The 12,451-nt window shown below is 40.8% G+C and overlaps 1 protein-coding gene across 1 annotated transcript in view; it reads right to left on the minus strand.

Annotated features, from left to right (window-relative positions):
- Positions 1-5,516, minus strand: part of LOC140322659 (hepatic lectin-like) — a 12,864-nt gene extending 7,348 nt beyond the window's left edge. Inside the window, exons 1-4 of the mRNA XM_072399211.1 lie at positions 5,396-5,516; positions 4,354-4,449; positions 2,546-2,629; positions 730-789 (exon numbers count right to left, since the gene is read on the minus strand). Coding sequence (XP_072255312.1) covers positions 730-789; positions 2,546-2,621 — 136 coding nt within the window. The 5' untranslated portion in view covers positions 2,622-2,629; positions 4,354-4,449; positions 5,396-5,516. The remainder of the gene's footprint in view (positions 1-729; positions 790-2,545; positions 2,630-4,353; positions 4,450-5,395) is intronic.
- Positions 5,517-12,451: the final 6,935 nt, after the last annotated feature.

Genomic DNA, 12,451 nt, shown 5'->3' on the forward strand with positions numbered 1-12,451 from the left:
CATCCCATCCATCCATCCCATCCATCCATTCTATCCATCCCATCCATCCATCCATCCCATCCATCCATCCATCCATCCTTCCATCCATCCATCCCATCCATCCATCCATCCATCTATCCATCCATTCTATCCATCTATCCATGTCATCTATTCATCCCATCCATCCATCCCATCCATTCATCCATTCTGTCCATCTATTCATCCCATCCATCCATCCCATCCATCCATTCTATCCATCCCATCCATCCATCCATCCCATCCATCTATCCATCCATTCTATCCATCTATCCATGTCATCTATTCATTCCATCATCCATCCATTCATCTATCCAGCCACCTCATCCATCCAAGGAAAAGCATGGAGACCGAAGCAATGTTGTGGGATATACGGATGGATCATCCATGGCGGGTGCATATTTACATTGATGAATCCTGAAAACGTACGTATTAGTTAAAAATAGAATAAATATTGTTTAAACATTGTGTGGTATTGTTATTTTTAGGGATGTTTTAATATTTTATGGGAATAAGTAAGTGATAATAGGTCCCTCTGTACTCATTTCCAGGCTATATATCTGCCCCCCCCCCCCCTTATTTAAGGTAAAATAAATTGTCTCTCAATATTATAAAAAAAAAAACACCAACAGAACAAAATGTTTTTGGTGGTTTACCTTAAACTTTACCTAACAATGTGTATTTTATGATATTTATTTCCCAAGTTCAGTTTACCGTTTAAAAATTGATGAAAGCTGGAATTCATTTCTGTCATTTTACTCATCATATTGAAATCTGCAGAGTAAAGAAAACAGATATCAATCTAATAATAATTCCTGCTAAAATCATCATAAATACGTGCAATCAAAATAAGATCATTTCTTTACCTTAACCTTTGCAAAAATATTCCCTTTCCAAAAAGATCAACCTCAAGGGAGAGGAGCGGAGGATATGACAGAAGAGTATAAGTGCCATAGAGGGGTGGGGAAGAAATACGAGGGGGGCACAGAGTGCTTAATAGTTCACAATGATCCCACCTTTGCCAGGTCAGTGCCAGTTTCTGGGAGCTGTCACACTGGGGAAAAATTAAAAATGTAAAAGTCCTGGATGTATAGAAAATGTACTAGCTTTCACTTTGGTGTATTTCTGCCAACTACCACTAGAGGGTGCCAATGGCTCAAAGAGAGCTAGGTTTCGATAGGCAATGCCGATCTGCAAATCAATTTCTCCATCAGATTGTGTATAGGGGCTAACAAAGGATGATCCATCCACCCATCCATCCATCACACTATCCCACACATTTATCCATCTATCCATCATTTGAACTATCCCACCCATCCCCCCATCCATCCATGCATCCATCCACCCATCCATCCATTCACCCATGCACCCATTCACCCATCCACCAACCCATTCATTCATTTATCCCACCCATTCATTCATCCATTCATCCATCCACCTATCCCTCCATCCCCCCATCCATCCATGCATCCATCCACCCATCCATCCATTCACCCATCCACCCATTCACCCATCCACCAACCCATTCATTCATTTATCCCACCCATTCATTCATCCATTCATCCATCCACCTATCCCTCCATCCACCCATCCCTCCATCCACCCATCCATCCATCCATCTAACTATCCCACCCATTTATCCACCCATTCATCCATCCACGCATCCATCCACCCATCCACGCATCCATCCACCCATCCACGCATCCATCCACCCATCCACCCACGCATCCATCCACCCACGCATCCATCCACCCCTCCATCCATCCAACTATCCCACCCATTCATCCACCCATTCATCCATCCATTCATCTACCCATCCATCCATCCATCCATCAATCCATCCAGGAACCACTTCAATGTGGAGATGACATGCTGGAGGACAACTGGAAGGCTCATCCATGGTGGGGGCATATACAGATCACTAAATCCTGAAAAGAGTTAGAATTAGTTAAAAATAGAATAAATATTGTTTATTGCTTTTATTGCTATGGGTATAGGGTACTCTGCACCCCTGTACTCATTCCCCAGAGTGAAACCATGGATATCTGGGGGTCCTCTGATTCCAAATAAACCTCCCACCAACAGACCCCCACAACACCCAGCCTCAGGGGACACCTGGCATCAAGCGGCACCCATGCTGTTTGTTGTTTTCCTGGTAAAAAATAAGACTTTAGCCATTGACAAGCCATTTTTGAATATTTCCCGTGTCTTCTACGTCAATTATATTTTAATGTTTTTTTCCAAGCTTCTCAAAACTCTAAGGACTAGTAAACCCTACTATGTGGCATTTTTGTTTTTGGGTTTAGATTGACTTAGTACGGGTAAGAGAGCGTAACAATATCATGTGACCCGTTAAATTGGCTGATGTGTTTATTTTTTAATGTTGGGGGATGGGACAATAAAGATTTGAAAAAAGAGGAAGCATTTAGTTAAGTGAAATAGTTTACAAATGTTTCCAAAGTTTGCTATCTGTCACCACTGTGTGCTGATAAAAAGAACTAAAGATTTGAGATGTAGAAGTAATACTCACAGGATATAAACTGAAGACACGTGAGGATCATCAGAACAGTTACCAGGAAGATGAGGAGGATCACCAGGAACTTCATAACCCAACCTGTATCAGCATCAGCCAGAACAATTATAAAACAAGTCCATTGTAAATAAGCCTTTGTGTATCAACTTCAGTATAATACATTTAGAATCTATTGGTTATAAACTCAAATCAATCTACACTCCATAGCCAGAATATCAAATGACAGAGGTCCGGTGTCACCGGTGAAGAGTACTGGTAATGTACAGCGTTTAATCCTTGGTGTTCTTGGGCACACCAGAACAGTGCGAAGTACAAAATTAGCCAGCCAGAAGGTAATCAATGATGGCCTGGGTTGAGGCAGACAGCAAACAGGTCAGAAACAGGGGCCAGGAACCAGAAGGCAGCAAATATACCCAGAAGGTACAAAATGTGAGTGAGCAAGGGATAATAGTTATTAAAAGCCGGGGTCAAGGCAGGCAGTAAACAGGCAAGGTCAGAATCAGAGGCAGGGGTCTAGTACCAGAAAGTGACTGAGAGACACAGGTGACACAGGGGTCAACAAAGAAACAGGGGGACACTGGAAGACACCAGAGGGACATGTGGGACGGAGGTCACTGAATACAAAGGGAGACAAAGGAAGACACAGGGGGACACAGGAAGAAACTGGAGGCTTAGATTACACAGAGGTCTATAAAGACACAGGGGGACACAGGAAGACACCGGTGACATGGAGGTCATCAAAGACACAGGAAGACACAGGAAGACACCGGTGACATGGAGGTCATCAAAGACACAGGAAGACCATGGAGGCACAGGTGACACAGAGGTCACCAAATACACAGGAAGACACTGGAGACACAGGTGACATGGAGGTCACCGAACACATGGGGAGACACAGGAAGACACTGGAGGCACACATGACATGGGCTCAACAAAGACACAGGGTGACACAGGAAGACACTGGAAGCACAAGTGACATGAAGGTCACTGAAGACACAGGGGGACACAGGAAAACACTGGAGGCACAGGTGACACAGGGGTCAACAAAGACACGGGGACATGGGAAGACCCTGGAGGCACAGGTGATATGGAGGTTACCAAATTCACAGGGAGACACAGGAAGACACTGGAGGCACTGGTGACATGAAGGTCACTGAAGACACAGGGGGACACAGGAAGACACTTGAGGCACCGGTGAAACAAAGGTCACCAAAGACACAGGAAGACACTGGAGGCACAGATGACATGGGGACACAAGACACTGTAGGGTGACAGGGAACACAGGCAGCACTGGAACACAGGGGACAGAGGTAAACACAGGTGGAAGCTGGATGTACAGTTGACAAGGGGTCACCCAAGACACAGAGGGCCGCAGGAAACATGGAAAGACATTGGGTACACTGGAACAGCAACACAGGAACTGCACAAAAGAACAAATGGGGGACAGCAGACTGGACAACAGGGGGTTGGAATAGGAGCTAGACTGAAAATCACTGAATTAGGCATCAGCTGAGTAGGAAAGACTTCAGCAGAGCAGTAATCTGGAGACACTGAGCTCAAACACTGAGCGCTGTGTCTGTACTAATAGCCTTAGGCCTGATTAGCTGGTAGAAAGAACAATGCTGATTAAACATGGAAGTGCAGGCGCCCAGGGTCAGAAGTGTCTGCATGCACAATAGATAGAAGAGGTAAGTGTGACACGTACAGTATGTACATGTATTGTATATCCATGTTAGAAGATAAACATCCCAGTAATAGAAAGTGTCCTCAGATGTCTACAATAGAACATTAGTAGATCATTTTACCTTTTGATGGTAACGAGTCTTTAGCTTTTGGCTCCTTCTTCTGATGTACATTGAGATCCCTTATAGTAGAGTACGCACCTTAGTCACCAGGGATCCCTGAAGACAAACACAGACCTAAAATAGTGATTCCAGGCAATGAATGCCATAACTCAGCCCCGTCTACATTTCAGGCTTCACTAAATGTTGATATTAAAATCATACTGCTAAATGTGTTGCTGGATTTGGCCTGCATTTTAATACACATTCGCTTTATTTTAGTAAAACACACAAAAACCATAAAAGCGTGCAACTAAATATTCATACACATGGCATGAACTAAAAGACATCACAGCATACAGAATATACATTTGAAAAAGCTGAAAAGAAGGGTATCAAAGAATTGTGTTTAGTGTCACTCCTTATAAACTTTAATACCTAAATATATTCTGTGCGTTTTCTTAAAGCAATGTATAGAACATGCTAAAAATACTTCTTGCTTTACTTTAGGCTGCGTACAAAACTGTTTCTTTCAACAAATCATTATATAACAGGATGAGGAAATGAGGTTTCCTGGATTAGAATTTCATGCAGCATAATAAGAACCTTTGTATGATGTGAAGATACATTACTAGAAATTTCCCCATCTCCACCTATATGTAGATTAGGACCCCTGGAGGTAATAGAATACATTTGGTAGATTCCGGGGAAACTGGGACCACCACAATCTGCACCCATGTCAGTGGCTGTTATTATTGGGGGGTCCTTTATTACCTGATGAGCTGTCTTATGTCTATGGGGACATCAAGGTCTGTAGGTCCCTTAAAGACCCCTAATGACCCCTAATGTCTTCATCCAATATCCTTATATTTCAGTTCTGTGATAGATACATACAGATTGTTCTGATTCAGTAAAACTTTTTTAGCTCGCCTCACTCAAACCGGTTTGGTTACATTCCATATAAATTCTGCTCCTTCTCCAAGCTAATTATTAAACCCACTGACATGTAATATTTCCTGATTCCCTGCATTACTTAACTCATGAAAACCCCACAAATAGATCTTACTAGTCTTCATCTGCAGATCTTCATAGGTATTCATCATGGTCTATGGACAGATTGGATTCGAGGAACTTGTCATCTCCGTCTTGTAGAACCGTGAAAAACTCTTCTTGTCTTCTGCTTTATCTTCATAAAAAGGAAATGATCACATTTTGTTTTTTTTAACATGACGTAAAGAAAGGAGAAGCTTTTCCAGTTATGTATTTAGTATTTTACAGATTTGTATGTTGCTCACACATAGTACACTGGGTTTTACATGTGTATTTCAGAATATGTTCAATCAGAACCGGAGATCCAATGCAATCATTCCCCCACTTCTGTGCCTACATAATGTAAAAGGTCCATTAAGAGTTATGGGTTTCCCTGTCAGCGGGAAGTTTTCTGCCACATCCCTTTCAATATAGAATTTAAAACAAGAAGTGCCCATGTAAAGGGCGATAACGGAGAATGCAGAAGCAAATTATGTCTTATAAAATATCAACAACTGTATTAAATAGTAATCCCTTAAACATAACAAGAGAGCTATAATGGATTCTAATAACAATGTTCATATTGAATTAGTAATAATCACATTGATATATGTCAATAACCATAAATTAGGCTGACGCGTTTCACAGATGGCCGCTTTCACCCAAGTCTGGGAGCCCCTGGTCAATGAACATCATCCTTTTCAGGTCCAGACTTTTGTTTCTTTGTAAATTGGTGTCTTGCTGACCCTGTGGGGGTGCATTCTCTTCACAGCCCGAGACACACACAAGATATTTGCAATACCCTAACTAAGCCTACTGTGGTAATTGTCAGCCACTTCTTTCTCACCGCTCAGATATACTACGCTGGTACGGTTTTAATAACAATTGTCTTCGACTCTTCACCTATAAATGCGTCCCCTGAGGAAGCAGCTACTTACGAAACGCGTCAGCACAATTTATATTACATGTTCTTCCAAAATCTACATTGTTCTTGGAATCCATTATAGCTCTCCTACTGGTCCTCTTTTTTGGAAGAATGTTCTAATGGATTAATATTCAATAAAGTTCTTGATATTTTTTAAGACACATTATTTATTTTCTGTATTCTGCTTATCAATGCTTCATGATGGAACGCTGTTTCAAAAGGAAGCTCAGTAATAACAGCATGTAAAAGAACTGGAAGCCGCTGTTTGCCGGCCTGTGATAGAGCTGGCTTCAGGCTGTGTAACATTAAGGTCCCGGTGGCTTTTAACCCTCTACATTGCCCCGATATGTTTTGATGTTTCTGCCCAAGGGTTAAACAATTTCTTAAAGCTCCTCATTTCCTAAGTACAGATTGAAGGTTGACAACCATACAGGTAACCAGTCCTGGATGGTGATTACAGCCGCCATGCACCTGACACAGGTGAGGAGGCGGTAATAACATGCATATATGAGCACTTACTAAAATACAATGTAGATCTTTTGCCCCATGTTACAAAACAGCAGGGGTCATCTGCTGTGCTTCAGAACACTTTAAATTGCTTTGCGTCTGTTTGGTAATGTGGTTGGAAAGTGTTTCCATCCAAGGCTGATTGGGAAGTCATAGACAATGGGTAAGTCCACCAACCTATAAAGCAACAACTCCGGCAAATTCCTTACATTGAGGTGCTGGACATGGGGGGGGGTTTGTGTCCATGAAATTGAATGCTCAATCTTTATATGGTAAAGATGCTCTTGTTTCCAATTTGAAATTGTTCGTGCGCAATTACTGTGCTGCAGACAGATGCAGAAATTAGATTATGAAAGAACATGCAGACAAAGATCTTGTAGCAAGCGGGACGTTTCAGCTTTACATAACTGCTGATATATGATAACATTCTGACGTGGCTGAATATTTGCTGTATGGCCCTGCTATGAGCACCTTGTTCCCTCTCCCAGGATGCTCTGTAACTTCCTTTATTTGTCTCACGTACTTGTTGTTTCATGTTGGGTTCCATGTTTTATCATCTCCTTCTATTGATCCTCATAGTGAAGTCTGGAAGGTGCCTTCTCTTCCTGCAATGCTTGCGGAGGACTGCCTGCTTCCTTCTCCTTTAGCCGGCCTTTTCCTAATAATGGTTGGGGATCCGTGCATGAAATATCTTCTTCTCTCTGTTTCTGTTTCTGAATGCAATAAATGTAATGATGAAACATTTTTGCGTATGGTGTTTTTTGCCATGGAAGGAATTAAAAGCAGTTTGTTCATGGCATGCTGAAAGTCAGCAGAAATTTATCTGAAATAAAGAGGGGGTGGATTGAGTTGACCCATACTGGGCCATCCACCTTTTACCCCCTTAATGTACTGCGGTTGCACCAGTCCATTCTCTTCTATCTAAATGCCTAGTATCACTTCCAAGCCCTCACGCTGCCCATGTTGTTCTAATTTGTTGTACGGCCATCAAGACAACGACAAAAGTGGCTGAAACAATAAAAAAAACAATAAAAATGAATAGTCCTGCTTTAGTACTATACAAGTTGTATGTATGCAAATAATAATACCCCCACTTATCCCCACTTCTATATTTTCTAGGGCAAAACAATCACCCCTGCAATTGCTGCAATGGAGAAAGTTTTATGTAATCCAACCGCAGAAGACAGAGACCCTCCAACCCCCTCTCATTACCCCAGCTCTTGTCACCCCAGTCTTGCCTTCTCTTCCCCTTGTCAATTTTCCTATACATATCTATGTTTCCATTAATAGCATAATAATACACGGTTCATATGTGGGGTATTGATGTTGGATTTATCATGTAAATTATTTATTACTATTGATCTAATATGAAGGTCTCATTGTGGGCTCTTCATCAAGTGTTCCTCCTGATAAAGCAATGGAAGCGAAACGCGTTTTTAAAGCAATAAAGGAACCATCGTTAGCATTTTTGATGTATTCATAATGAGGTCAGATGCACTTTATATTGTTAAAGTAATATAATAAAGTTAAATACTATGTTAAAGTTTATAATAAAAAAAACTTTTTTTATGGTACCAATTAGGTCCCACAATTGTTTTAGTGAATATGTAAATGTAAACTTAGTCACAAACACAACTACTGAGTGTAATCTTCCAAGGAGATGTGTAAGTCAAGAAATTCCAATGTTCATTTTTAGGAAGGTCGGGTGTTGGAAACATTGGCTGTTCTGCTGCTCTGAACACATTTTTTGATAACACAAGAAGCGTTTGTTCCACAAGTTCTGGCCACAACTTGGACAACTATTAGTCTATTAGGTCTTTATTTTTTGAGGATGACGATATTACAACATACAAGACAAACCTTAGGACTTTTAAAGCATTGCTATTAACAACATATTCATTCAATGCTATTAAAAACATAAACCATTTTATTTAATATTGATTAAAAGTAATCTAAAAATAACTGAAACAGCATAACATGACCAGATTGTGTGTAGTATCCTATATATGTATTACGCATTACGCGGAAAACAGTCCACTTCATCAGGGACATAGACCTACAATAATATTAACAACAACTTTTACAACAAAATATAATATGTAAATATGTTTCCACGCCGCCATCACACATAAGTGGAGAGAGACAACACAGCAGCATGGAAGGAGATTCCTGTCCTGACGGCTTCTGGTAATAGTTGGAGGAATATGCTTCTTTGATTTTCTTTATAATGGAGACATAGACGGTGCTATCGGGTGCATTAGTTGCAAGTACATGTAAGTGCTGTTCTTGTTGAGATACTGATTATAAATATATATTTGTTTATGGATTTTGTTGCAGTATAATAATATGACCTGGAATTTTTGCGACATTTCAAGATATTATTTCATGAAAATGCAGTTGGTGGACATATGAATCATATGAAGCAGATATGAGAGGCTTTATTGAATTGTGGGCACTATAACGCACAGTGGTTGTTATTTAACTCTATAAGCACATAGCACTGATAATTAAAGTTAAATGATTTTCCTTGTAGAAACAATTATATGGCACCCACACTGTTCACTTGGTGATGCTCATTTGCTCTGGTTAGGTAGTTTATGAACACTATATTGGATTCTCTTCTATTTCATTTAAAAATGATTTGTTATACTATAAAACACATGATAGTGATTATAGTGATAGCTAGTGAAGCTAAGTGATTTTATTATTATTATTATATAAATTATTATATGGTGCCCTACACTGTTCACTTTCTGATTTCCATTTTGCCTTTAGCGTAGGAAACTCATGGACATTACAATTATGGTTGTCAGTTATTTGCTTTTATTAGCATTGGAAAATACAAGATTATGTTGTTGATAGCAATGCCATTAAAGTCCCAAGGTTTGTCATGTATGTTGTGATTTTTAAGAAGTAATGTGGAATTGGATGAATTCATATCAAGGGACACTAAATAAATGAGAATTGAGGATGAAGATATCCAATCTGGAGATTACATAGTCATGGACAATCATGGCCAAGCTCTGCCTATGGCTGCTAATTATAGACAGGACTGGCTTACCAAAAAATGTGCAAGCTCTTTGCTAGACCATCAGCAGATGCGGGACCTATCAGTCGTATAGATACTGCTGTCTTCCAAGGTTAGAGGAGCCGCAAACAATGCAAACTATATCATTGATCTTGGTTTGAAGCTGAAGCCGATCCCCATAGTGATGCATGTCGGCTTGCCCATTCTTGTGGCATGGATCCAAGATGGTGGACAACCAGTAATGATCAGTGATGATGACTACGTTTTGTGAGGGTCATTTTGTAAGCAGAGCAAAGCATTTCCTCACCTTTGCCCACCCCCTAAGAACCCAGATTTATATAGATCAGCCAGCACAATGGTGTCCTTTGGCTGTTTCCCACCATCCTTGTGCATTTTATTATATAACCTATAAAAGCTAGGTTGTTTAGAAGTGAGAAAGTGCCAACCTCACTCTAAAACATGGTCCAATGATTTTATTCAAAAGTTCCAAAAACCAAAGAATTCAAACTAGCTCATTTCGGGAGTTCACCCTACCCAACACATTGAAGTTTTATCACTCTGACCTTTATATACACACAATATTCCCGACCTTGTCTGGTTGGATCCTGTCACCCACATTGGGTCTTCAGAGCCCTCAGCACCTCTTAGTAGTTTCTTAGAGCATGGCACCTTTTTGACTTTGGCACTGCAGTATACCCACTGGAAGTTTTTAGGTTGCGAGGTATTGTGGGTAACATCATAGAGCAGGGTTAGGGTTAGGTCCATGGAAAAGGAGGAAGATGCTGAGGGGGAAGTATGACTTATAAAATTCTTAGTGCAGATGAGCAAAGTCTTCTCCTTTGGTATACTTGTTGGGTTCATCCCAGAACCTGCCAGAAATTCCATGAATGACCAGGGGTGAAGCTCATACTGTGCAGGAAACGTCACTGACAAAACACAATATTTCACAATAGAGAACATTCACAATTCATACCTGTATGTATCATAAGGAGTCCCATCCACCCATTTCCATTGCCCAGACTTCTCTTTGTGACCGACCCATGTGTTTTTTGTGTTTTGCTTTTTTTGAAAATGCTTTTAGGAAATTCTTCAGAAAGAAAAAAAAGACAGAAATGATTACAATGTTGGGATTTTTATCTAATTTTTCTGTATAACATATACTGCAGTGCTGTACAAAGAGCACAGAGCCAATCCCATTAGTCTGTACAGAGCAGAGGTGTCTCAGTAAAAGATCCAAGGGCCGCAGCCTGTTCCCCCTTGCAGGCCAGGGAGGATGGCCCAATCCTGGGGAGTCCATGTGGCACAGGGCCGGAGACATTGAAAGGAGTCTTCACAAAAAGGAGCGATTGCTGCTGATAACAATGGAGGAAAAGAAGTTGTCTTCAATGCAACTAACCCTAAGGAAAAGCCACGTGGTGTATGATCTGGTTACAGCGACAAGTGGAACTGCTGGAAATAGAAAGAGCTGTAAGGGAGAACAAATCTTTATTAAAAACATTGAAGGAAAATAGTGCAGCTTTCCTGGAAAAGTTCAGGAATGAGGATTCAAACAGCGGAAAATCCAAGATAGCGGACCAGCTGAGCCACATGTGCAGTGTTTGTGCAGGAAAAAACATGCAGACTGAAAATGGTGGCAAGCTGCAAATTGTACAGCAACAAGATATCTCCAGCAGGACAAATTCTGCTTCCAGACGGGAGAGAAGGACAGCAATGCTGAAGATTCAGTGCGGGCAGAGTGATCAGAGAACAGGCAATATTTGTGGCTGCTTGGGGTCACCCAAGGAAGAGTTGGGGCAAACCTGGAAGTCTGCTTTACCAACATGGTAACCCCAGCTGCTGCTCCACTTTCTGAAGATTGCGTGGTCCCTAAAACTGCACCCCTTCTATATCTTCTGCTGCTGTGTCTGCTGAGCCTTTTATTTCACAGAGCCTATGGACAGTGCTGTACCTGATGTTTTTATGTAATCCAACCGCAGAAGACAGAGACCCTCCAACCCCCTCTCATTACCCCAGCTCTTGTCACCCCAGTCTTGCCTTCTCTTCCCCTTGTAAATTTTCCTATACATATCTATGTTTCCAATAATAGCATAATAATACACGGTTCATATGTGGGGTATTGATGTTGGATTTATCATGTAAATTATTTATTACTATTGATCCAATAGGAAGGTCTCATTGTGGACTCTTCATCAAGTGTTCCTCCTGATAAAGCAATGGAAGTGAAACGCGTTTTTAAAGCAATGAAGGAACGATCATTAGCATTTTTGATGTATTCATAATGTGCTCAGATGCACTTTATATTGTTTTTCATTTTTGTTAACAAAGTTTGTAATAAAAAACTTTTTTTATGGTACCAATTAAGTCCCACAAGTGTTATTAGTGAATATGTACATGTAAACTTAGTCACAAACACAACTACTGAGTGTAATCATCCAAGGAGATGTGCAAGTCAAGAGATTCCAATGTTCATTTTTAGGAAGGTCGGGTGTTGGAAACATTGGCTGTTCTGCTGCTCTGAACACATTTTTGGGATCCTGCCAACCTCATTGGGTCTTCAGAGCCCTCAGTACCTCTTAGTAGTTTCTTAGAGCATGGCACCCTTTTGTCTTTGGCACTGAAGTATACCCACTGGA

The sequence above is a fragment of the Pyxicephalus adspersus genome, chromosome 2 (assembly GCF_032062135.1).
Source record: "Pyxicephalus adspersus chromosome 2, UCB_Pads_2.0, whole genome shotgun sequence".
Lineage (NCBI taxonomy): Eukaryota > Metazoa > Chordata > Amphibia > Anura > Pyxicephalidae > Pyxicephalus > Pyxicephalus adspersus.